At 47.8% G+C, this 26,928-nt stretch overlaps 1 protein-coding gene across 1 annotated transcript in view; it reads left to right on the forward strand.

The window, feature by feature from the left end:
- Positions 1–18,047, forward strand: part of LOC142364177 (myosin heavy chain, embryonic smooth muscle isoform-like) — a 41,134-nt gene extending 23,087 nt beyond the window's left edge. The window contains exons 4-19 of the mRNA XM_075443298.1: positions 1,846–2,035; positions 2,137–2,281; positions 3,692–3,898; positions 4,943–5,047; positions 6,144–6,296; positions 6,632–6,880; positions 7,387–7,599; positions 8,088–8,300; positions 9,603–9,764; positions 11,423–11,575; positions 12,787–12,875; positions 13,125–13,248; positions 13,356–13,564; positions 14,411–14,519; positions 14,899–15,071; positions 16,896–18,047. Of these exons, the coding sequence (XP_075299413.1) occupies positions 1,846–2,035; positions 2,137–2,281; positions 3,692–3,898; positions 4,943–5,047; positions 6,144–6,296; positions 6,632–6,880; positions 7,387–7,599; positions 8,088–8,300; positions 9,603–9,764; positions 11,423–11,575; positions 12,787–12,875; positions 13,125–13,248; positions 13,356–13,564; positions 14,411–14,519; positions 14,899–15,071; positions 16,896–17,037 (2,636 nt within the window). The 3' untranslated portion in view covers positions 17,038–18,047. The remainder of the gene's footprint in view (positions 1–1,845; positions 2,036–2,136; positions 2,282–3,691; positions 3,899–4,942; positions 5,048–6,143; positions 6,297–6,631; positions 6,881–7,386; positions 7,600–8,087; positions 8,301–9,602; positions 9,765–11,422; positions 11,576–12,786; positions 12,876–13,124; positions 13,249–13,355; positions 13,565–14,410; positions 14,520–14,898; positions 15,072–16,895) is intronic.
- Positions 18,048–26,928: the final 8,881 nt, after the last annotated feature.

Consider the following 26,928-nt stretch of genomic DNA (forward strand, 5'->3'; position numbering starts at 1 on the left):
TCTAATATTTTTTGAATAAGCAAATCCGAATTGTTCTGCCTTTCTTGATGCTTTGTTTATCTAAAATGGTTCAATTTCTTTGGCCATTTATTTCTGATTGTTTTGCCTGTGTTGTCACGACTGAATTAGCCCTATATGTAACCTTTCATGATGTTATGGTGGGTTTTTTAATTACTTATGGTTGTAAATAGGTATTGTGCAACATTAATAAACTGCCAAGCCAAAGTTGCAAAATATAAGGCAATGTTGCTATCTGCCCTAATTTGGAAATATTTTTTTCACTTACTGTTATGGGTTGTCTTGCTACATATTTTAATACTGATGCGCTTATGGAAAAATACCAAAGTTTAGTCTTATCTGTGTAGGAAGGTATTGAAGTAATAGGAATAATAGATGATTGATGTACCTTTTATTTAAAAAGCCTATTCAAGGGACTTTAATATGGGCATAAGTAAGCTGTACTCATTGGAAAATAATGCTTGAGTAGTTGTGTACTTAAATTGGGACTAGTGTTTCTGAAGATACTTGACAGATGTGGTTGGTTATGGTGCTGTTCCCAGAGTGATGGCCTTAGAAATGGAAATTAAAGCTTAAATATAAGGCATGCAACTGCTTGGCTAGTAAAGCACAGTAAAATGATACTCTTTGAGACAATTCAAGAAGCCATGAAGGTCACTCTGCTAGCGTCTTGACACAGGTAAGTACTGAAATTTGGGGGGGGGGCAACAAAAACCCACAAAACCCAAAAAAAACCCCACTTATTCAGTTTACTGTGAGTTTTCCCCATTGCGAAATTGTGTCTTATGCCACTCTTCTGTCACCTGCCAGAAATATAATGTAAAAACAGAGAAAAGTGCTATTTTTTTTTTTTTGAATGAGGAGCTGTTTAGAGAAAAACAATGTTACTTTAGATTGTCTGGAAAATCCCAAATACCCCTCGGTAGCTCTAAGATATGATTCTTGAATATGGCTCCATGTAGAAGATGTCCTGATCTTGTAGCAGACTTAGGAGGGGTGTGAGAAACCCCTGCACTGAGAACCCACAAAGTATTGAACAAGTCTAATAACTTACATTTATTCTAATAGATGTTGAATTGTGCTAATGCTATGCTAAGCAAAACCTTCCTGTGACTTCAATATATTACATACCTGGTCATTAGCTAACTGTAGACAATGCAGCCAATAACTATCTTAATCAGACCACAGGCAGATCATCTAAATGTATTTTATTGCTAGGGCACTGATAACTGGATGGTTTTCACAAAGAAATACCTTAGGGCAGGAGTATCTTGGCTACACAAGGAAATTACTGGAGGCTATCAGGGTTGCAAAGTCTTGCTAAATATCAATGGGATGTGAGTTAGTGGTACAGATACTTGCAAAAATTGTGTATCCAAGTTTTCTTTAAGTTACACTATTTTCCAGTAGACCTTTTGGAGTCTAGCCTAGCCCTTCCACAACTATGCAAGCCATAATTTTTTCCAGTCCGTAGTTCTTCATTTTTGAATCCTGATGTCTGCGATCACCTGGCCGAGCAGCTCAAACTGCTCTTCTGTTAGATTCTATTCCTTATTTTTCTGTCAACATGTGATTATGTTTGTTACCTTACTTCAAATTTTTTTCTCCAGTCATTGACTTTTTCTTGACTTTCTATCTGAATCATGCAGTTCTACTTTGCTATTTCATCTTTCCCAGTCACCCTTCCAGCTGCAGTCTGGAGAAAGAATTGACACAGTGTATATTAAACTTCCCACCCTTCTTGCTGTCCCATTGCCCTGCCCCTGAACCTTCTGAGGATAACAACAGGAAAAAATTGCTTACAAATGTAATCCTTTACTTCCATAGAGTGCTTAAAAAAGGAGGAGAAGACAAAAAAAAGGGGAAGACAAAAAAAAAGGAGAAGACAAAAAAAGGAGGAGAAGACATCTCGCAACAAGGCGGAAAAGCAGAAAAGAGATTTAAGTGAAGAGCTGGAGGCTTTAAAAACTGAACAAGAAGATACCTTGGATACCACTGCAGCACAGCAAGAGCTGCGGTAGGATCATGTGTCTGTATAAGCAGGCACCATTAAAATGCACCTTGAATTTACAAAAGACTAAAATGTTGATTTTTGATAACTATTGATGCTTCCTCTAGGACAAAGCGAGAGCAGGAGGTGGCTGAACTGAAGAAAGCAATTGAAGAGGAAACCAAAAACCATGAAGCACAGATCCAGGAAATCAGGCAGAGGCATGCTACTGCCCTGGAAGAGCTCTCTGAACAACTGGAACAGGCCAAAAGGGTGAGCAGAAAATTAATTACAGAAATACATTTTTCAGCTTCAGGACTTTTATAAGTAACATAAGTGGCGTGGTCACTTCCAGTGATTGTCCTCTGTACATACTTAACTACTGCAGTCGAATCAAATATATCCTGCTGGTTTGAACATATAGCAACTTTTCAGATAGATGCCAAGACTATCTAAAAGTGTTTGTTAGACCTGGAAACAGTGCACCTAGAGATAAATTGATGTAGTACTTTTGTCGGAATTCTCGAGCAGCCTATGTGCTTATTTGGTGAAAAGCAGTTCTCTGCCTAAGCGAACTGCGGAATGGTTGCAAATAAGGTAATTGTCATGTCAACACTCACAAATAACAAACTGTGAGTACGGGTAGCGTAAAAGTTCTTCCAGCCACTCTTCACTTTATGCTTGTACCGTGACCTCCAGTGCTAGATATCTGTGGAGTATCTTGCTGATTTGCAGAGTTATATTGTGTCTCTGGTAACCCCTGCCAGAGCAGAGGAAGCGGCACACCTGGACAACGTGGTTCCTACCAGTGCAGCTTCAGTGTCTTTGTTCAGAAGTAGAATTAATCCAACACTGCCAAAAAAAAAAAAAGTATCTCTAGCTTGTAAAATTTTATTTCTAGTCATTCACAGATATAGGTGTGGACAGTTCATATACTGTAGTAATATTTTTGTGTAGGAATATTTCAGAAGCCTCCTTAGTTTAAAATACTACGTGAGAAATATAGTAGTTAAACCTGATGGAAATTATAGTTTATTCACCTGAAAATCTTACGTGTTTCCTGTGGTCCTTATTCATTAAATATTCTCAATAAGAGCATAAAAAGACAGAAAAATACCCTACAATCTTAAACAAAGGTCCTGTGATAAGATTGTCAGTTCTGGCAATATAGTAAGAATGGCACTTAAACATCCCTTATGGCAATTACTACCTTTTTAAAAAGGTTTTTGACAAATGTCAGCGCAGTGGTGAAAAGTGCTTTATTATGCACCTCCAGGCTGCTATGCCTACGAAAATCAGGGCAGCTGTAGCTGATATCTTTCCTTTTATTTCTGTGAGATGAGCCATGCTGATCTGTTAATGGGCACATTCCTTCCTGCTCAGTGCTACTCCCTTTCACAGCACTGACATCCCAGATCTTACTGAATTCATAGAAATATCTTCTGGTCCTCGCTGTTACCTGTGATATCTGAGAGTGGATTAACTTGCATTACCTTAATTTTTTTGGCTAACATATGCAAAATGTTACACAGCAGGATTTTAAATGCTCCCTACTTACAACTTGCTGAGCAGTTGTTTTATCTTTGAGCTTATAATCCTGATTTGCTGGACTGAATATTTTTAGCAGAAAACTTTATTGATATGTAAAAAAGCGTTGAAGTTCTTCCCTTTTGTTTTTCCTAGTTCAAAGCAAATCTTGAACAAAACAAGCAAGGCCTAGAGTCCGACAACAAGGAGTTGGCCTGTGAAGTGAAGGTACTGCAGCAGGTTGAGGCAGAGTCTGAACATGAGAGGAAGAAGCTCGATGCTCAGGTGCAAGAGCTAACTGCTAGGGTCACAGAAGGAGAAAGACTGAGGGTGGAGCTGGTGGAGAAAGCTAACAAGCTGCAGGTAAGGCTGTATGGAATTCCTAAACTGCTGAACTATACACAAGAAAGTAAAAGCTTTAACCATATACAGAAGTGGCTAGGAGGAATGACTATCAAAGATGCAGCTAGGTCTACAGGAACGGGGACTGTAGTTGATGTGGGAGGCGATCTCAGTCATGTACTCGTGTACTTGAGGGGCTTGAAAGTGGTGACACACCTCAGATAGCTGGAGAGCCATGACATGAATCCTGAACTTTTTGGACTATGTAAGAATCACAGTGGCTTTGAAGTACATGGCTTCCCATTTTGGAGACCAAATCCTGTAGGAGGCTCTGCTGACAGCTGGCCTACAGGTTTTTGGCTTGGATGTGGAGTTGAGTAGAGTGGGCTGAGCTCATTTGTAGGCTTGAGCAAAAATGTACTGATTGATGATGGCCACACGTTTCCTTTTGTGCTTCAAAAGGAACTTGACAGATAGGGATTGCAAGTAAAGGGCTGTTCCTCTGCGAAATGGAGAAAACAGACAAAATGCAGTCAGAGCTGACTTCTTAGCCACAGCAAAGAGTATTATGAGTAAATCAAGCTAAAGTGCTTGAAAAAGGGAATGGCCCCATTCTTTTTGGGGGAAGCGTTTTGGCAGTCTCTCACTGTATATACAAGTAGCATAGCCTAAAATAGCAAGAATTGGCACCTGGCATTGACCTTTTCTCTTGCAGTGATGCTTTAAACCCAGCTGCCACCCTGATAATCCTTGAATTAATGGCACTGTAAAATACACGGTCCTATAAAATACATGATCCTATAATGAAAAATAGCTTTAAATATGACTGTAGATTTTGGAATGACATGCTCTGCTAAATACCATGGCTAACTCTTATTATGTTCTGTCTTAAGTTCAGGACTGACACGTTTCTAACCAAACTTCAGTATTCTTAGCTTGTTGTACCTGGGATGTGTTGTTGTCTTGCCTTCCACGGAATTTGTGGAGGTTTTGTGTTCCGTGTCAGATGTAGGCTTTGCCATGGATCTGCTGCGCGTTATTACCTTTAGACTGCTTGCTTTGCAGAACGAGTTGGATAATGTCTCAAGTCTCCTGGAGGAAGCAGAGAAGAAAGGCATTAAGTTTGCCAAGGATGCGGCTAGTTTGGAATCTCAGCTTCAGGATACACAGGTGTGTGTGCAGTGAAGCTTGAACTTAACGCTGAAGCTTTGTTCCTCATTGAAATGCTAACTGCATAACAGAAAATACATTTTCATTCATGGTTTGGAAAGCCCCATGGGTAGAAGCTGTATTTCCTATTGAAGTCTAGTGAAATGCGATGTATGATGATTGCTCAGCTACATGTGGAGCCAGTTTTTCATTATCTAAGATTTACTGCTTGATAGACTGTAGCCTTTCAGTTTCTCTTTTTTATTTCTTAGTCTCTGTGGGAGATAAGCATTAAGTCAAAAAAACCTTTCCAAGTAGGATGTTAATGCAAATAAGGTCCTTGGGGTGTGTGAAAGGCACGAGGGACAATACCCTGTCTTTTACTGACTTAGGCTGAAGTTCTTTACTGACTTCAGCTTAAGTTGTTGAAACTGCCAGTGTTTGCTTTTTGGGTTAAATAGTGCAGCTTGATACATGTATTCATCACTTAAATATACTCTTTTTTTTTTCCCCTGTATAAAAATGCTAATGGTGACTATTTGAGTAATGTTCATTACAGTTGGAGAGTTCTGTGAGGAACAGGGTGAGGGAAGAGAGGGCTGGTGGTTACACTTTTCATTAGTCTCGGTTATGACAGAAATTTCCACTGCCAAATTACAGCTGTCTTTAAACTGACCTTTACATTTAAGCAATGCAGTGAATCTTGAAAGCATGCTGTCATTGCAGGATTTGTTGCTATATATTCGTCTCAGGTGGTTTAAAATAGGGACTCTATATGCTTGTTGGAAAAGAAAGATATATTTTGAAGGCAACTGCTGTGCTTGTCCCTTTGAAGATAGAAAAGTATCATCCATTGGCTTCTCTGAACAGACAGTGGCATGGATTCTCTGAGAAATACGCTTCATAAAGGCTTAAGTGTGCCCCAAATGACTGAGCAGTACCTTTTTGAAAACCCAGATTACGGATGGCTTCATAAGCATGTCGTTGTACAAAACTGCTGAGAGAAAAATAATCAAACCTGAACCTCCAAGTAGAGTAATGGAGGGTGGTGGGCCAAGGCCACACTTAACACTCTATGAACCAAACTGAACTTTGAATATGCCTGTTTGTGTAACAGGAGCTGCTTCAGGAAGAAACCCGCCAGAAACTCAACCTGAGCAGTAGGATTAGGCAGCTGGAAGAGGAGAAGAACAACCTGGAAGAGCAGCAGGAAGAGGAAGAGGAGGCCAGAAAGAATCTGGAGAAACAGATGCTTGCCTTACAATCACAGGTAAGCTGTTGTACATGGCAAGACTTCTGTAAGGGCTGCACGTTCCAGGTGAGATGAATTGGTGTCCTAAACCTCTTGGAAAAATGTCATGTAACTTGCATGTATGCTCGACCACACTTTGGAATAAAATTTTCCATGGACTTTCTCAATTGCCATAGTGACCAGTACAACTAACTGCAGTGGACAGGACTTTCCCCTACTTGGACTCCTGTTAGCTCATAATTTTTGTGTTACTCTAGCTAGCAATAACACCTAGTTTTGTGTTTTTGACTTGTTGCCTTTCTTTCCTTTTCATGATGTACCAAGGAACATTATTTTCTTTTATTTAATTTCAGTTGGCTGATGCTAAGAAAAAGGTAGATGATGACTTGGGAACCATTGAAGGCTTGGAGGAAAACAAAAAGAAATTACTGAAGGACGCGGAGTCCTTAAGCCAACGTCTAGAGGAGAAGGCAATGGCTTATGACAAACTGGAAAAGACAAAGAATGGCCTGCAGCAAGAGCTGGATTACGTGGTGGTAGACCTAGATCATCAGCGCCAGATTGTTTATAGCCTGAAGAAAAAGCTGAAGAAGTTTGATCAGGTAGTCTAGTTTCCTGTCATCTTGCTGATTTCTATGATTTTTAAATGGCATCTTGTTTGTGTTGATTGATAAATCTTTTGGGAGCAGCTTGGCCTTTGTTAGGAGTAACTTGTTGCTTCTAATTTCAGTGAGCTAAATGCCATCTTGGAGTCTTGTTAGATCAAGTAATAAGCTCTTTATATACAAAAAAGAAATTCTATTGGAACAAAAACTTCAGACTATTATTGTAATCCCTCAGGATAGACTAAGAAAGAGTGTGAAGACTGAACGATGGAAATAATAGGAAAATTATTTCATCTTTATTAGTAGCTTGCTTTCCTCACCTCATTCCAGAGTAGCTGTAGCTGTTTTCTTACTAGCCTTTGGATCAAGACTGAGAGACTAGACAGCTTCTGAATGCCAGTTAAACTTAGAGCATTCACCACTTCAGTGACTAAAACACCTCTGAGGCAGGAAGGACCTGATTATAGAACTGATGAGATGGATTAATTGTTTCTTATATTCAGATGCTGGCAGAAGAAAAGAACATTTCTGCCAGATATGCAGAGGAAAGAGATCGTGCTGAAGCAGAGGCAAGGGAGAAGGAAACCAAAGCACTGTCTCTGGCTCGGGCTTTGGAAGAAGCCCTGGAAGCTAAGGAAGAGTTTGAAAGACAGAACAAACAGTTGCAGGCAGATATGGAAGACTTAATGAGCTCGAAAGATGATGTGGGCAAAAATGTAAGTAACTTTCCACACCCTATTTTGTTATGAACTGCACAGGGAACAACACAGGAAAATTCCCTGGTTGGAGAAGTGTTTTTGACACAAATATGGAACGTTTTGAGGCTGATTTGTAACCCAGAATTCTGGAGGAATTAATGCTCAGAACAAGAGGGTGGTCTCTATTAAGATGAGGCCTGTTCAAAAGATGTGAAGACTTGGAGAGCAACAGTTGCTGGCCAAATGCCTAATGGCACTTGTGCTGGATTTAAGAGCTTGTCTTACTACTACTACTTTTTCTCTGTGAATATTGCACAGCTCATCTCTCCATTCATCTGCACGGATGTTTGTTTGGTTCTCTAATCTGTATCTTAGAGATGCTGCTCTCCCTGTTCTGATTGTCCAGTTTGGAGCATCACAAAGTGTGGTGTACTGAGTTCATATAATGTCTACTTTTGCTGTTAACTGCTGATTTTGAGAGGGTCTGATTAATGTTTGTGGCTTAGGTCCATGAACTGGAGAAATCAAAAAGAACTTTAGAGCTACAGGTTGAAGAGATGACGACTGAGCTTGAGGAACTGGAAGATGAACTGCAGGCCACAGAAGATGCTAAACTTCGTTTGGAGGTGAACATGCAAGCTATGAAAGCCCAGTTTGAGAGAGATCTGCAAGCCAGAGATGAACAGAATGAAGAGAAAAAGAGGATTCTGGTTAAACAAGTATGTATCTTACTGTGCTTCATAGTGGGAAGGGCGTGATGATCTTTGACAAAGCTCTATGGCTTTGAGAACTTGCTACCAGGAAAATAAAACTCTATGCTTAAAGATCCCATCCTATAGAAGTCCCAAGCATGGATCTTTACCAACAAGACAATAGGTCTTGTTGTGGATTAGCCACTGTTCATGTTAGTCTGCCAGTGATGGTCCTCCAATTCAACTGTACCTTGCCTCCAAAGCACTCAACATGCAAGTAGATTTGGCTGTTGCTGCATGGGTGTCCTTCAAGCCCGTCCTGTTTGGTGTACAGCAACAAATCCATGGATGCCGACATAGACTGAAAGACTGTAATTAAGTGAACAGTTTCTTAAATGAAAAACGTAGCAAAGATTCCAGATTTGCCAGACTTGAGTCTCTTCAGATCTGTTTTATGATACTAGAGTTCTAAAGAAATGCCTTTAAAATTTCATGCTTGTAGGAGAAGATAGATCTAAATTAACATTTCTAAAGCTTTAAGGAAAAAGCACCGAATATTTCAAGATTTATCACAAGAAAACAAAAACTTACTGAGAATCACCTGTATAGAGATCTCCTAGAAATAAATAAAAGCATTGACCTGGAAGGCTTTTGATGTTCCCTGCAATGCTGAATTGCTATTGTTTTGCACTGGACAAAAGCTCCTGACCTGGCATGAGGAGGGAGGCTTGATTCAAAAGAAACATATTCCTTCATGTTGGTAACCTGTGGCACTTCTGGCTCACTTTTATTGTTGTATGAGTTCATCTTAGTTCTTGTTAGTTGTTTTCTTAGATACTTTGCTTCTCTGTTTTCTTTTGAAAAAAAGAAAAGTTGTTGGTGTATACATTCTAGTAGCACATCTGTTTCAAAGAGAATTATTTCTTTTTTTTTTTCTTGAGAATGTGTGGTGATTCTATGTCGTATTTTCCTCTTAGTGGTTCGATCAGAATTAGCAACATCTGCCCCCAAGTCATACCTAAATGTAGACAGATGTACTGGGCCAGAAGCTGATCATGAAGTAGCTGAACAGATGAAATGGAAATGCTTCAGATGCTGAGCTCTTTTCTTTATTTTCCTTTTGTCAGTTCAGAGATCTCTGCTTCCAGTTTGTGGATTTTTTTGCCGTCTGCAGTGTCTTCCCATGTAGCTGAGTTCTGTAGGCTCTTCGAATCAAGTAATGCTAATTCTGATCTGCAAAGGCCTTTTGGATTCATCAGCCATTTTGTTAGGATTTTGTGTTTGCTCTGTTCCTGGAGCTTGAGCCTGTTAAATCCCTTGATTTCACAGGTGCGAGAGCTGGAGGCAGAACTGGAAGATGAGTGCAAACAGAGGGCTCTTGCTGTGGCAGCCAAGAAGGAAATGGAGATGGATACGAAAGACCTGGAAGGTCAGATAGAAGCTGCAAACAAGGCTCGAGGTGAAGCAATCAAACAGCTACGTAAGCTCCAGGTAGGCACAGCAAATCAGCTGAGCTGCTTTCCCTCCTGCTGACAGTGTGTCAAGGGTGCTGCTTTTCGTTACATGCATTTGTAGTGTGAAGGCAAGAAGGAGTATCAGACTCAGCTATGCTGGCACACGTCACAGTATCTGGCCTGAACTTATCAGCCGCTCAAAACTCCTCTCATCCTTTTGTTGCTAAGGAGTTAAGATTGTCCCCCACGTACTTCTATTCAATAGTCATCATTTTCAATGCTTTGCATAAGGATTTACTGAGGATTGCTTTTGAGGCTGAATCTTTAAAATTTATGGTTGTTTGTATCTTTGAATTTACTGATTTCAGCTCAGCTCTTGCTGATTGCTACTTCCTCTAGTTGAGGAAGCCAAAAATGCTCCAGAGAAATAGGAGGAGTAAATTTTAGTTGCTTTGAAAAAGCTCCAAGATGCCTATTCTTTTTAGATTGGCAAGAAGAATCCAGTACTTGTGTCAAGGATTTATTTCCCATTCCCAGAGAAATACTCCATCTTTAGTAGAGGTCAGTTTTCCCAAGGCTTTCAGTGCCATGGCCCAAAGCTGCAGGAGTATGAGGCCATGGCAAGACCATGTAAAGCATAGAGCAAACTGCATTGCCTTTCTGCCCTGTCCACTCTATTCCTTGGCAATCCTACTTCAACTGAATGAGGGCAATTTTGGAACTTGGTCCAGGCGCTGGATGAGAAGGGAATGGAGATTAAAGCAAGAAATGCTGGTACCTAGCAGTAGCGGCTTCTCTATTCCCAGAGGCTGAGTCAGTTACAGAGTTCATACCTGATCTCTGTACACTTTCATGCAAGCACCTGAAATAAGTGGTCTCATGACTAGTGGTATTGCGAAGATGCAGGTACAACTTAAATGCAGTTTCTCTAGCTTTATTCTTTTAGCATCTGAAGTCAAACTTGTGTGAATTAAGATATCAGTCTGTGTTAAGTGTCTTACGGGAAGGAAAGTATGTGCTTCTACGTTATATGTGCAAAATGGTGAATTGTGGTACTTCTACACTGAGAAGTTTCTTACCTTGAGTACTTGTAATAGGTTTTATCAGTCAATTTAAGTAAATAGGTTTGTTTTTTTCCAAGACAATTGCAAGAGCATTACCTATCTACTACAAAGGTATCTCTACTACCTCTACTAGAGGTTTTTTCCTACAAGAAATATACTAATAAATGAAGTGAAGTCTTCTAATGGGATATTTCTGATGAGGAGTGAGTGATGGAAAGATGAGAAAATGAAGGTTTTAGACTGAAAGAGGGTAGCTTTAAATTGGATATAAGAAAGAAATTCTTCACTCTGAGGGTGATGAGGCACTGGCCCAGGTTGCCCAGAGAAGCTGTGGCTGCCCCCTCCCTGGCAGTGTTCAAGGCCAGGTTGGATGGGGCTTTGAGCAGCCTGGAAGGTGTCTCTGCCCGTGGCAGAGGGATAGAACTCTGATCTTTAAAGGTCCTGTCCAACCCAAACCATTCTATAATTCTATGAAAATAAGAACTGAAAATAAATATATTTAAGTGGAATGAAGCCACTTTAGGAGGAAGGTCTTGCCTCCTAAGGGCAAAAAAGCTTCAGAGCTACTAATAAATCTTGTGGTTGTCCTGCTGTATCATGGCTTATTCTTTCCTCTGCTCTCCAACTGCAGGCTCAAATGAAAGACTACCAGCTGGAGCTAGAAGAAGCCCTTGCATCCAGAGATGAGATCTTTGCACAGTCCAAAGAAAGTGAAAAGAAGCTCAAATGTCTTGAAGCAGAAATACTCCAGCTCCAAGAGATGAGATTGAAATCCAAGAAATCTGTTTTTCTTTCTAGAGAAAAGGGGAAGGCCAGAGGGTGTTTGTGTTTTTTTAAAAAAAGAAAAAGTAAAAAGCCATCCAGTGAGTTGAACAGAAAAGTGGGAGCCTGGAGATGTTTCTCTTCCTCACTGCCCCAGGTCATTAGTGAGCTTCTTATAGCTTTGTAGGAATCCTTCTAGTAGTCTGGACTTCCTTTCCCTGCCTGGGTAGCAGGGAAGCCTTACTACTGCTTAAACAGATTTCAAGCCTCACTAAAATTTACAAGGTGGTTTGAGAGTCTCTGGAAGCTGTGGTGCACACTGTCAGTACTAAAACTGGTCATTGGAAGTACATAAAAACCTAACAATCTCTCCAGTACCTCAGTGCACCATGTAAGTCTGTGGAGGTTTATCTCTCTGCTATCTGAGGTCCTCATCCCTTTCTTTTACGGGCATCTGTTCCCTCATTGTTGGCAATTCATGTAAGAGCTCCAAGTCGTGCTACATATCACTGTCACTTATCCCCGATTATCTCCGTTGTCTGCCACAAGGTTAAACGTTTGAGGTTTGAAGGCAACAGAATTGCCTTGTGTGAGAGACGACCTCTTTTTACCCTGTTAGCTGCAAAGGTTGAAGCAATCACTCAGCTTACACTGCACTTAATGTTTGAGACTTTTACCTACAACTTACTAGAGCTTCTCCATGTCATTCTTTCACAGACTTCAAACTTGTCTGTCTTGCACTTGCAGTGCATTAGATTGTGTCCTTCTTGGTGAATGTCTGGGTGTTTCTACCACTCAATACAATTTCACAATACAAGATTCAGTACTGTTATACTTTTGTGCTAAAAATTCATTTTCTATACTTTGCTTTCAGTCATGCTACGTACTCTGTAGGAACCTAAAAAATTTGCTTAATTTAGTGCCCACGTTATACTTAATGAATTAGAGCATGTGACAGAACGGTTTTCTCCTCCTGCTTAGGGCTTGAATGTTACTGGCCTTTTCAGGGGACGGGGAGAAGTAAATTCATAGTAGTCATGTGGCAGTTACAGGAGGGAAAGATCAAGGTGATGCGTCCTGCTAGCTTTTACAGCTGTTGATTCTGTTTATCCATGAAAAGACCTCGGCGATATCACACTTCACAGCATCTCCCAGAAGTTATTAGAAGGCATAATTGTTGCAGAAGTTTTGAGATTCCTAATGCTGTAATGAATATTTCCTAAACCTTCACAGGAGTTTGCTGCGTCTGAAAGAGCTCGTCGTCATGCTGAGCAAGAAAGGGATGAGTTGGCTGATGAGATTGCAAACAGTGCTTCGGGAAAGTGAGTCATCAAATGTATTAATTGTGCATCTGAAGAACTTCAGGCACCAGCAGCTGCAGTTCTTGGTAGCCTGCTTGCAATTTCTGTTTTGACCTGTTGTCCCGATAAAAATTGCTTCTTGTTACGAACAGAATTGCTTACACAGTAGCTTCTCGTTACAGTTTGGAATGTCTAAAGTATCAAAAGCAAAATAGCTGGTTGCTTTGTATCAGATCTGCGCGTGTCTTGACCCAAATACTTCTTTTCTAGGTCAGCGCTGCTGGATGAGAAGCGCCGGCTGGAAGCTCGGATTGCACAATTGGAGGAAGAGCTCGAGGAAGAGCAGAGCAACATGGAGCTTCTCAATGAGCGGTTCCTAAAGACCACGTTGCAGGTGAGTCCGTTGGTGGCAATGCTGTAGGGGCAATCTATGTTTCAGTGTGCAGATAAGTGGAGGATCTCAATAGCACCAAATGATCTTCTATCGTTCTCCTCTGAAAGATTGACATGCTGAATTCTGAGCTAGCTGGGGAGCGGAGTGCTGCCCAGAAGAGTGAAAACGCACGGCAGCAGCTAGAAAGGCAGAACAAAGAGCTGAAAGCCAAGTTGCGGGAACTGGAGGGATCTGTGAAGTCGAAGTTCAAGGCAACAATTTCTACTCTAGAAGCCAAGATTGTGCAGCTAGAAGAACAGCTTGAGCAGGAAGCCAAGTAAGGAGAAAAAGAAAAAAAAGAAATCTGTTTGCTTGTGTTTGCCATGTCTGAAACCTCTGTGCCTTAGGTTTTTGTAGGGCTGAGATATGAGCTTCCGGCAAAGGCATTGGGGTTTCTGATCAGGAAACCTACTGTCTGGGGGACACATTTTGACAAGAGAGCTGCAAAGTAACTGGGGTTGAAACTTTCAGAAACGATTTGCTCCGTAACTAAAGCTGCTGAATTAACTCTGGACATTAACCAGGTGAATATGTTGACTGGTAGTCCCAGGATGCACAAGGTGATGCAGAAGTTTCTTGAGACAAGATGAAACATCGCCTTGAGACACCTGGTCTCTTTGGTTAGAGGAAGCCAGTTGAAGAGCTTAGGTGTGACAGCTTTAGTTGGTTGAGATGAATCCTGTACTCTGCAGAAGTCTTTCTGCAGTGAGCTCTTCCTGTCTATCCTTGTCATCTTGGTCCTCCAAATATATGTATTTGTTTTAAGCTAGTTCCTCCCAGAATCTGAAGGTCTTATAACAATCTTTGTTCTTTCTGTGCTTTTGGCTCTATGGGAGGAACATGTTACTGGTTAGCAATAACTCTGTAAGAAGCACCTTGATATCCCTCTTTTGAGCCTGCATACCATACTGGTATTGCTCCAGTGCAAAGGCTTCATGTTTTCAAAGCTGCATCCCAGCCAACCACCAGCACGCTAAAACTGTTGCTGCTGTTGATGGTGGCAGGCGTGTTAGGAGAACTCAAGTATCAGTTACACCATGAGGCGAGAGCCTTTCAGAAGGAACAGATTTTGTCTTCCTGGCCTTCAAGTACTGGGACAAATGACGGCTTTTGATTATTCTAGGGAAAGAGCAGCTGCTAACAAACTGGTCCGTCGTACGGAGAAGAAATTGAAGGAAGTCTTCATGCAGGTGGAGGATGAGCGTCGACACGCAGACCAGTACAAGGAGCCGGTAGGTGGAAGGGCTTAGCTTTTGAGGCCTATTTCTCAGAAAAGGTAAATAAAACCATACTTTAAGTAGAAAGGGCTTGCTAAGAAGTATGTTAATGAAAAGATGTTGGGGAATCTATCTTGATGACTAAACCACTAGAGTAGTTCCCAGTGGTCAAAACCTCCCCGTGATAGCTCTGATGTGACGGTCCGTTACGCATCCTGGTCTCCCAGACCCAGGAGCTCTGCAGTGTTTCCAGGAGCCCGGGCTGGAGTCTGCAGTGAGGCTGTGTTGGTTCATCTCCAGCTGGAGTGGTTGTGTGGACAGGACGTTGGCTAACTCCTGGTCGTGGCGTTGCAGCTGTCTAGTTTGATCCTGAGTCCCTGGGTTTATATTTCAGATGGAAAAGGCAAATGCCAGAATGAAGCAGCTCAAACGCCAGCTGGAGGAGGATGAAGAGGAAGCCACACTTGCAAATGCTTCCCGATGTAAACTTCAGCGTGAGCTGGACGATGCCACAGAGGCTAACGAGGGCCTGAGCCGGGAGATCAGCCCCCTGAAGAACAGGCTAAGGTAGGTGGTGCCAGTGGCGGTGGGCAGGGTTTGTCTGAGCCCTCGTGTGCCCACAGACTCTCCGCAGTGCATCCTTGGGGAGTATCCAGCTGTGGCTCTGCTGGTGTTAGGGATGTTCAGCTCAGGAAATGTGGGCTGGATGAGTGCTCGGTGCGGTGGATTGAGAACTGGCTGAATGGCAGAGCTCAGAGGGCTGTCATCAGCGGCGCCGAGTCTGGTTGGAGGCCGGTAACTAGTGGTGTGCCTCAGGGGTCAGTACTGGGCCCAGTCTTGTTTAACTTCATCAGTGACCTGGATGAAGAGACGGAGTGTACCCTCAGCAAGTTTGCTGATGACACCAAACTGGGAGGAGTGGTAGATACACCAGCAGGCTGTACTGCCATTCAGCGAGACCTGGACAGACTGGAGAGTTGGGCAGAAAGGAACCTGATGAGGTTCAGCAAGGGCAAGTGCAGGGTCCTGCACCTGGGGAGGAACAACCCCAGGCACAAGTACAGGCTGGGGCGGACCTGCTGGAGAGCAGCTCACAGAGAGGGACCTGGGTGTTCTGGCGGACGACAGGTTGACCATGAGCCAGCAGCGTGCCCTGGCTGCCAAGAAGGCCAATGGGATCCTGGGGTGCATCAAAAGGAGTGTGGGCAGCAGGTCGAGGGAGGTTCTCCTTCCCCTCTACACTGCCCTAGTGAGGCCTCATCTGGAGTGCTGTGTCCAGTGCTGGGCTCCCCAGTTCAAGAAAGATGAAGAGCTACTGGAGAGAGTCCAGCGGAGGGCTATGAGGATGGTGAGGGGACTGGAGCATCTCTCCTACGAGGAGAGGCTGAGGGAGCTGGGCTTGTTCAGCCTGAAGAAGAGAAGGCTGAGAGGGGACCTTAGAAATATAGATAATTATATATATTATATATATATATTATATTATATATAATATAGATAATAGATAATTATCTGCAGAGTGAGTGTCAGGAGGACGGGGCCAGACTCTTTCCAGTGGTGCCCAGCGACAGGACAAGGGGCAATGGGCACAAACTGAAGCTGAGGAAGATCCAGCTGAACACGAGGAAGAACTTCTTCCCTCTGAGGGTGACGGAGCCCTGGCCCAGGCTGCCCAGGGAGGCTGTGGATTCTCCTTCTCTGGAGATATTCCAGCCCCACCTGGACGCGGTGCTGTGCACCCTGCTCTGGGTGACCCTGCTTGGGCAGGGGGTTGGGCTGGGTGACCCACAGAGGTCCCTTCCAACCCCCACCATTCTGTGGTTATGTGATTTTTCCAGTGGCTGGCACCAATCCCTTTTTTTCCCATACCCACTCCAGTGGGAATGTCTCAGCATTTTCCTTGAGAGCAGCTCTTGGAGATCAAGGTCTCTACCGAGTACAGATGGGAGACAGCAGTGGTGAGTTTGCTGCAGAACAAAACCATCTCGGGGGTGGAGAGAGGCTTACAGGAGCGGCAGGAGGGCTGCAGCGCAGCGCTACACAAACGAGTAGTTGGTATTATTTTAGAGACCCTGCTCTGTTTAGGACTTGGTCTGTGCTTGGTGCTTGTACAGAGGCAACATTTTAGGTTGCTTGGGACTTGCAAAATTAAGATGATGGTACACGGTAAGTAGGAATACCAGAATACTGGAATGTTTGCGCACAGCCTGTCTTCTCCTTGGTCAGAGAAGGGGTTTCAAGACCCTGTGTGTGAAATTTGCCCCGTGGCTGGGGGCAAACTGTTCCTCCATGGTTCAGTGCGGAGGTCTTCCCGGAGCAGCCACCAGCATGGGGCCGTGGGCTGTGGGCGAGCCACGACCCTTCGTGTATTGTCTGGTTGCTGTTTGCAGGAAGGGGGGGCCCCATCACCTTCTCCTCGAGTCGATCCGGGAGATGCAAGCTGCACTTCGAAGGGGCCTCGCTGGAGCTCTCGGACGACGATGCGGAGAGCAAAGGCAGCGACGTGAACGAAGCGCAGCCGGCGCCCGCCGAGTAGAGCCCCATCACACCGCTTGCATGCAGAGACCTTTGACACAACAGTCGGCAGGAGGAGGAGGACTTTCCTGACCACCCAACTGCCTTGTGGCCATCAATCTGCCTTACGAGACATCGGCATGCTACAAGGTTACTTATCCTAGGTCAACTATGTCTTAAGGCTCTCCAGCCTCACCATACTGTACCCTGCTTCAGATATAGTTACAACTGCTTTTTTTCTGTAGTAAATAAAATGGAGTTGTCTCTGTTCAGTGCATCTATTTTCCAGATACTCATTGTATAGCCATTTTATAAAGCATCATGTGAAGGATGGAACTTTTTTTTTTATCAACACGGAAACTTCATTCCCAGAGGGTAGGTGGTTGGGGCAGACCCGTCGTCATGACTATGCATGCTTTGTTGTACAGACAGCATCCTTCCGTTTCTCCTGTGCTCAGGCGGCCCGTGGCTGTATCAAGTCTGGTGGATCATTGAAGACCAAACTGCACCTGTATTTTTTTTTTCTTTTCTCCTAATTGTTGTGATCAGCACACAGTCAGCGAGCGAACTGTGAAAAGGCCTTGGGAAGTGTTAGAGGGAGATGTAGGGATGAACGAGTAGTGTCCATTTTTAACCTGCAATACCCTTTTGAAGTGTTCTCAGCACCTGCTTCATCAGTTAGCGTTCCTGCAGTACAGGCAAACTGAAACAGCGTCGCCGTTCCTCATCTGTACAGTACTTCTGCGTTTGTAGAGACCCGCTATCACCACGCCCGACAGATCTGTGTATATATTAAGGCTACTATAATGTGAACACCAGTGGAAAATAAACAGACAACGCAGGCGAAATTAATTTATTAATTTAGGGCCGAGTTAGCCTTCAAGCCGCAGAGCCGAGCGGCTGCACGGTGCATGGAGGCCGAGGCGGTGCGGCGGCTCCGGCGGGAGCGGCTCCGGGGCCGCGCGGGGCGGGTGCGGAGCCGGCGGTGACAGGGGTTCAGTGACGGATGTTGCCTGCCTAGGAGTTGACATGCCAGTGGATGTGAATCCTTTTTGTTGTTGCTGTGGTGTTTTTTTTTTTTTTAATTTTGAACAGTATTACAGCGAGTAGTTAGCATTCTTTTTGTTTAAATAGCTGAAAATCTGACATTACAGAAAGTGCCTTAGACACTACAGTACTAAGACAATGTTACATATATAATTTGCCTATATAACAATGATTTAATGTATTAATTTTGACTGTGCTTCATATCACGTACCTCTCTAGTCCAAGTGGTATTATTGATATTAGTGACAATGAATCAGTGTTAACTAGGAACCTTCCTCCACCACATAATCAAAAACCGTGGATTTCCTTTTTTGGTTAAAAGCTTTAACATCTGTCACAAAGGTTTTGTTGTGTGTGTTTGGATACTTTTAATCAAACTGGCTGTTGACCACCAGGCATCTGACTGCAAATATCTTGTTTTCTTGTATACCCATATTTCTAGACAATGATTTTTGTAAGACAATAAATTTATTCATTATAGATGTGGCCGCCTGCTCTGTTTACTTACAGGAAGAGCTATCTCCTGAGGCTGGCCTAGACCTTAATAAACAAGAATATGACTGGAAGCTGCATTTACCCTTCTTCCTCTTTTGTTTGCTCAGGGTTTTTTTTCTCTTTTGACCTAAACACAGTGTAAATGGCCTGGTCAGGGCTGAGCCTTTGTGTTGCCATTAGAGTCCAAAGTCCCCTCCTGCTGACCTGCAGGGCTGGGACCCAGGCAGAGGCCCCATGGCTGCCTTCAGCGGGGTCTGGGCTTTCTGCTGGGCGGTGGAATCTCCTGTTTCGGAGGTCCCAGTGTGCAGTACCTGCTCCCCTGGCCCAAGGCAGTGATGGCGTTGGGTAAGGCCAAGGCTGTCACTGGTGCCCTGGGGCTGGTCCCTGCACAGAGAAGGTGGACGAGCGTGGGGAGCTGATAGGAGCAGGGAGATGGTGGGCTTAAAACTGGAGTGAGAGGAGAGGGGTGGGGGAGAGCAGGAAGCCCCTGCCTGGGCTCTACAGTCCAGGGCTGCTGTCAGTGGTCCCTCTGGTGCCAGCAAGCCTGGGCTGAGGGAGCCTCCAGCACCGAAGGGCTGCTGGGGACCAGAGCTGATCCCAGGCACCCACTCCTGGAACCCAGTTCAGTCAGGGGTACCGTTACCTCAGGTGTCTCCTTCAAGGCAGTGGCTGCTGCTCCTCCTGCTGTGAGGACCATACTGGGGAGGGGGCAGGGGATGCTGAAGGGCTTTTCCCTGCCTCTCTCATGGCTTCCATACCTCAGGGCAGGGGTTGGGCCACTACCAGGCACAAACACAGGCTGGGCAGAGAATGGGAGCGAGAGCGGCCCTGAGGAGAAAGGCTTGGGGTGCTGCTGGGTGAGAAGCTGGACACGACCCAGCCGTGTGTGCTCACAGGGCAAGGGGGGGATTCTGCCTCTCTGCCCCACGCTGGTGAGACCCCCCGGGGTACGGGGCTTTGGAATGTGAGGGCCCGGCTGATGAGGATGCGGGTGAAGCTCCAACCAGGAGGTTGCCCAGGATGAGTCGGTCAGCCCCACGCATTACGGCTGCCTCAGCTAAGAAAAAAAAGGAGGGTAACTGTCACAGGCGATTCCCTGCGGAGGGGAACAGAGGGCCCGATCTGCTGACAGGACCCATCCCAAGGGAAGTCTGCTGCCTCCCTGGGGCCCGGGTCAGGGATGTTGCTTGGAAACTCCCTGGTCTGGTGTGGTCCTCTGACTGTTACCCCCTCTTGGTAATGCAGGTTGGCGGGGACAAGATCGCGGAGAGAAGTCCCAAGGCCATCAAAGGGGACTTCAGGGCACTGGTCGAGGGATCGGGGGCACAGGTGGTGTTTTCCTCCATCCCATCAGTGGCAGGGAACAGCACTGAAAGGGGAGGAAAGCTCACCTGGTTAACAAGTGGCTCAGGGACTGGTGCCTTCGGTTGAATTTTGGCTTCTTTGATCATGGGGAGGTGCACACAGCACCGGGCCTGCTGGGGACAGACGGAGTACAGCTGTCTCAAAGGGGAAAAAGGATTCACTGAGAGGGCTTTAAACAAGGTTCCAAGGGGGATCACATCACTAGGGATGAGCCCAGGTGTGTCATGGCAGGGTCAGGGGGAGATCGACAGCCCAGCTCAAGTGCATCTACACTAATGCACGTAGCATGGGCAATAAACAGGAGGAGCTGGAAGCCATTGTACAGCAGGACAGCTAGGTCGTCATCACAGAAATGTGGTGGGAGAGCTCGCATGACTGGCATGCTGTCATGGATGGCTACAGACCCTGCTTCGGCGGGGTGGGGGGGGGTTGGACCAGATGACCCACAGAGGTCCCTTCCAACCCCCACCACTCTGTGATTCCGTGGGAGCCCTGCATCCAGCTCTGGAGCCCTCGGCACAGGACAGACCTGGAGCTGGTGGAGCGGGGCCAGAGGAGGCCCCAGCAATGATCTGAGGGCTGGAACCCCTCTGCTGGGAGGAAAGGCTGGGACAGCTGGGGCTGCTTAGCCTGGGGAAGGGAAGGCTCCGGGGACACCTAAGAGCAGCCTGAAGGGACCTGCGAGAGAACTGGAGAGGGTCTTGTGACAAGGGCATGGAGTGATAGGCCAAGGAGTGATGGCTTCAAGCTGCAAGAAGGGAGGGTTTGATTGAACGTGAGAAAGAAATTCTCCACTCTGTGGGTTGTGAGGCCCTGGCCCAGGCTGCCCAGAGAAGCTGTGGCTGCCTCCTCCCTGGCAGGGTTCAAGGCCAGGTTGGAGGGGGCTTGGAGCACCCCAGGCTGGTGGAAGGGATCCCTGCCCATGACATGGGGGGCTGGACCTGGATGACCTGTAAGGCCCCTTCCAACCCAGACCATCCTATGGTTCCATGAACATGCAGAAGGCCCAGGCTCTGTGCAAGAACAGCATCCTCTTACTGGGGATTTTTTAAGGGGAGGGTGTTCCTGCTCCCCCGAGGAGGGAGCTGGTCCCAGGGTGGGGGGAGCTGTGTGGCCTCCCCCTGCATGGCACTGGGGCTCTGGCGGGAGCTGGAGGCCTCCGTCGCTTTGCAGGCTCTTCCCAAAAATCAGATCTTGAGGTCCAAGACAGTCGGTGCCATAGAGGGAAGGCGCTTGCTCAGCCGCCGCTCCCCTCTCTGCGCAGAGGGAAGGGGGAGGTAACACTGCAAGGGAAAGGCAGCAAGCGCTTCTCAGCGGCGCACAGCAGCATCGCTACGTGACAAAACCACGGCCACTGCCACCGCTTCTGCAAAATCCACTGATTTCACATTAAAAGACCTTTATTTTTGGAAGATGGCGGTAATTTGGGTTTGGTTTTTTTTTTGAAAACCCCTTCACGATCTGTGTCACCACGGTGGTATGGTACACTGTCCTACTGCAACATGCCATATAGATTTCGAATAAATAAAGCTACAAAGCCCAAGTTATGTACAAAGATCTTCGGCAAAGATAATTATGTTTACAAACCTATGTACATTAAAACAAATGTAAACAGTCAAATGCAGCAGAGGATGCACAGGAAAGGACGACCATACAAACCCTGACGGCGAGGGGGGGGCTTCCCGCCTCCCCTCTGCTGGGGCCGATGGTTTTTTTCTCAGCACTTGTAAATAAACCAGCTTGGAGCTGCAGAGCCAAGTGAACGTGACGGCCCCGAGCGGGAATGAAGATTTCTAAACCCACAGATCAAACCCCGGCTGGGTTTGCTGGTTCTTTGTATAAAATCCACCGACTCCGAGGCACACGGACAGAGAACTCGCACAAACACGTTGCTCGAAAGACCCACGAGGTACACGCAGTCACCCAACACTGTCGCAGAAGCGCGCAGGTGACGCTGTGAGATCCAGTCCTATATTACACGGATCGGAACAGGGGTGGGGTGGTGGCAGGGTCCCAGGAGGGGGCTTTGTGGATTTGTGGCTTCCTAACGCTCCGGCGGAGTTCCCAGTGTGGCGGTGCGTGGATGCTTGCCTGACGAAGGCACCGGGAGCACGCTCCAGCCGCTCGCTGCGTTGCTGCACGGGTGGGGGAGCGCCGAGGGGCCGCTTCAGCACGGCTCAGCCACGCCAGCACCCAGCAAGGCATGCGATGTTCTGACTGACGAGTGCTGGGCACGGGACAGTCACCCCCGTGCCCCCAGCCCCTCCATCCCTCCCCCCCGTAGGGCTGCGCAGCTCAGCCTCCCATGCCCACTCCAACCCACAGCCACGCGCTGGCCCCGCAGTGATTTATTAAGCTGCGGTAACTGAGTCATGGACCTGATTCCTGTCCAAAGAGCCGCGGCGCAGCCTCAGCCAGGGGTCTGAGGTCTGAGCCTTACCGGGAGGGCAGCAGCTGCCCGTCCTGAGCAGCAGGATGCTGGAGCAGGCAGGGAGAAACACTGCCAAACCTAAGTTAGAGAAGAGATACGGTGAGGGGCTGAGGACCGCTGGGCCGAGCAAGACTCCTGCAGCCCGTGAAACAGAGCACTGCGGGTGGCAGCTTGAGCAGCACGGAGTGTGGGGCCAAGGCAGAGAACGTCCGCTACAGCGACAGGAGAAAACAAACTGTATTAATGTGACATGGAGGGCCATGAGCTCAGGGTCTCCTCGGGCAGCAGGGCGCAGGTCGTGTTCCAGCGGGGCAGGAATGGGCAGCAATCGGGAGCAGTTCTGCTCATGGTGGGCTGAGAAAAGCATCCGCAAGTCCAAACACGACCTCCTGCGGGCTCATACGCTCAGGGGGAGCATGCCAGGCGCCGAGGACGGTCGAGAGGCTCCCAGTCCGGGGGGACCTTGAGCAAAGCCGTTTACTGCCCTGAGGAGCAAGAAGAGACAGGCCGGTAAGTGATGAGCCCCAGGAGATGGCACCGCTCACCCCTCCCGGCCCCAGCAGCTGGAGAACAGACCCCTCTCCTCCCCTCTCACCTCACCCTGGCTGTACGATGGCTGCAAGGCCACTGTGACCACAACAGGGCTCCCATGGCTGCGCCCACCCGCAGCCAGGGACAGGCGCAGGTGGGTGCTCACCCCGCTGCCTGGAGGTGGTGGGTGCTGCCTGATGACCACCCCAGGAGGACAAGCAGCTCCTGCGCAGACCCCAGGCCCCCACGCCGGGCTCTGGGCAGCTGAGGGGCCGGGCACAGCAGCGCTGCAGGCTCGCTCCCCACGGCCAGCTCCCCTCTCCTCTTCACGGGTGCTGGTGGGCTGCGAGAGGAGAACACGGGTCTGACAGCTTTTCCATCTCTACTCCGTTCTGGCTTTGGCAGATCTTCTGTGATCAGGCTCAACACACAGCGTCTGCCCAGGATCACCATCTGCTGATCATCACCACCACCACAGCCTTGACAACCAGAAGCGATGGCATCCCCATATCAGGACAGCACGTCCACCCCCACTGTTGTCCCAGAACCAGCACCCTGCCCTCACAGTCGGGTTTGTAATAACAAAGGCGAGGGAGAACTCCCCCAGCCATGCAAGGTCCCTACCTCGACATCTGCTGGCTCCCAAGTGCTGCCTCTGCAGCCCTTCACCAGCTTCGCCCGAACCACCGGCACCCCAGAAGATGCCATTGAGATCCCTCCTGGCAGAGCTACGTTTGGGAGAGGGAACACCTGAGGAGACAGCCTCTGCTGCCCAGAGCTGCGGTGAGTAGAAGCAAGAAGGAAGAGAAGCCGAGGGCTCTCCTGACGAGCTCGAAGCCAAGCCAGGAACCGGCAGTTCCGGGGTCCCAGGCTGCGTCCACTCCGCGGAGCACATCCCGCTCGCTGCCGTCACTGCCCACGGGACCGAGATGCCACCAGCCCACGCGCGGTGGCTCACTACTGCATCCCCGGGCAGAGCAGTGCAGTTTCCGCACTCCCGTTCCTGTGCTGCGCACATTCACCTGTGACCTTGCAGCTCCTGCGTCAGGGATGAAAAAACCCCGCCAGCAACCTCAGAGGCTGCTGCCGTTGCACTGGGCAGTCACAAGCTCCTTCCATGAAGAGCTAAAATCCCGACAGTCGCTAGCAAGAACAGATTCCCATGGTAACGCAGCTCGCTGCCGCAGGGAGTCAGGCTGTTTCCTTTCCCCATAGAATCTCAGAATGGTGGGGGTTGGAAGGGACCTCTGTGGGTCACCCAGCCCAACCCCCTGCCCAAGCAGGGTCACCCAGAGCAGGCTGCAGAGCACCGCGTCCAGGCGGGACTGGAATATCTCCAGAGAAGGAGACTCCACAGCCTCCCTGGGCAGCCTGGGCCAGGGCTCCGTCACCCTCAGAGGGAAGAAGTTCTTCCTCGTGTTCAGCTGGAACTTCCTCAGCTTCGGTTTGTGCCCATTGCCCCTTGTCCTGTCGCTGGGCACCACTGGAAAGAGTCTGGCCCCGTCCTCCTGACACCCACCCTGCAGATATTTATCAGCATTTCTAAGGTCCCCTCTCAGCATTCTCTTCTTCAGGCTGAACAAGCCCAGCTCCCTCAGCCTTTCCTCGTAGGAGAGATGCTCCAGTCCCCTCACCATCCTCATAGCCCTGCGCTGGACTCTCTCCAGTAGCTCTTCATCTTTCTTAAACTGGGGTGCCCAGCACTGGACACAGTACTCCAGATGGGGCCTCACCAGGGCAGAGTAGAGGGGAAGGAGAACTTCCCTCACCCTGCTGCCCACACTCCTTTTGATGCACCCCAGGATCCCATTGGCCTTCTTGGCACCCAGGGCACACTGCTGGCTCATGGTCACCCTGTCATCCACCAGGACACCCAGGTCCCTCTCTGCAGAGCTGCTCTCCAGCAGGTCCGCCCCAGCCTGTACTGGTGCCTGGGGTTGTTCCTTCCCAGGTGCAGGACCCTGCACTTGCCCTTGTTGAACCTCATCAGGTTCCTCTCTGCCCAGCTCTCCAGCCTGTCCAGGTCACGCTGAATGGCAGCACAGCCTTCCGCTGTGTCTATCACACCTCCCAGTTTGGTGTCATCAGCAAACTTGCTGAGGGTACACTCAGTCTCTTCATACAGGTCATTGATGAAGAAGTTGAACAAGGCTGGGCCCAGTACTGACCCCTGAGGGACACCACTAGTTACTGGCCTCCAACTAGACTCAGCACCACTGATGACAACCCGCTGAGCTCTGCCATTCAGCCAGTTCTCAATCCACCACACCGAGCACTCCTCCAGTCCACACTTCCTGAGCTTCCCTAGAAGGATGTTATGGGAAACCGTGTCGAAAGCCTCGTTGTTAAACACCCACACTAGCACAGCCTGGCTCAGAGCAGGGAGAAACCACCTTTCCCACCTCCTCCCCATTGAGCTGGAAACTTCAACTCCCATTCGAGCATTGCCTTGATACAGGGAGGTGCCTCCCTGGCTGCACGCAGTAAAAAGCTGCTGGAAGAAGCTCAGGGGCAGACGTATCTCACTGTCTACATTTGGATGACGGGCCATGAAGCCAACCTGATCCTGACACGACTCTGCAAATTAGTTAACAGCTCGGAAGCACCTCTGACAAGTAGGATGGGGGGGGGAAACAAAACCAAACAACAACAAAAAAAAAACAACCCAAACTGGATTAAAACGTGGTACTTTGCTCCCTTCTGAAAGGATCAGAGAAAAGTGGCATTCCACGTCAGCAGCCTGGGTGTGCTCAGGTCTGATGAGCTGCGTTCAAGCCCAGCTCTACAACTCTGTCACTTTTCCTGCACTAAACTCCGGGCTGCTCTTTCACAGAATGGTTTGGGTTGGAAGGGACCTTCAGAGGCCATCTAGCCCATCCCCCTGCAGTAAGTAGGTGCCCAGCGACAGGACAAGGGTCAACGGGCACAGACTGAAGCAGAGGAAGCTCCAGCTGAACATGAGGAAGAACTTCTTCCCTCTGAGGGTGACGGAGCCCTGGCCCAGGCTGCCCAGGGAGGCTGTGGAGTCTCCTTCTCTGGAGATATTCCAGACCTGCCTGGATGCGGTGCTGTGCAACCTGCTCTGGGTGACCCTGCTTGGGCAGGGGGTTGGGCTGGAGACCCACAGAGGTCCCTTGCAACCCCTACCATTCTGTGATTCTGTGAAATTAAAATACATTAAACAGAGGAACTGTGAAAAATAACAAATAAAGTATGCTGGATGACTCCTGGCTAACCTCCCAGAGGAGAGCGGGGAAGAGAAGTTCTTGCGCCCGGTCTCCAAGGTCTCCGACAGTGCTGGGAGGAGCACACGCATCGCTCCAGCCTTCAGCTGCTCTGCCCAGGCCTGACACAGGCGCGGGGATCCTGCACGGAGCTGACGCTGCCCGACAGCCTGGAGACCTGTCCGCAGCCATTAATCCCAGCCAGATCACTTGCCTGCTGCTTCTGCCTCATTTCGCCATCCCTCAGACCCGACCCACTCTGCGGGGCCCGCGCTGCGCCCTTGCTCTGGGCTTCCTAAGAAACTGGGCTCAGGGGTGCTTCACAGGGAGCCGAAGCCCCAGTCCCTGCTGGGAACAGCCCCAGCAGTGGTTTCTGATGGATGCTCCTGACTGCCTGCCCGTGCAGTGACGTGGACCTTGTGCCCGTTTCCAACTGCTCTCTCTGCCCTGTGATTGCTAAAGACAGATTTTTACATATTAATCTTTATTCCAAGCTGTATTTTGTGCTTGGCACCTTATCTCCAAGACTCTCTCAACTCTAAGTATCCAACAAAGCCTCAGCAGAAAATTCTCCTGTTGCTGAATAGCCCAGGCTGAGGAGTAAATGGATGGGCTCAAAGCATGCTTGGAGACCAGCCCCCCAATAAAACAAGAGGAAAAGGGAGTTTTCAGGCAGGGCAGTGCTTTGAAACACACCCAAGCAGCAGTAACAGCACAAGGAGGCAGAGGAACGCCCAGCACGGAGATGCAAGGAGGAAGCTGGTCGCTTTTTAAACAACACTTCTTCCATGCACAGGAGCAATGCATCCCCCTGAGAAAG

This window comes from Opisthocomus hoazin, chromosome 25, assembly GCF_030867145.1.
Source record: "Opisthocomus hoazin isolate bOpiHoa1 chromosome 25, bOpiHoa1.hap1, whole genome shotgun sequence".
Classification (NCBI taxonomy): Eukaryota; Metazoa; Chordata; class Aves; order Opisthocomiformes; family Opisthocomidae; genus Opisthocomus; species Opisthocomus hoazin.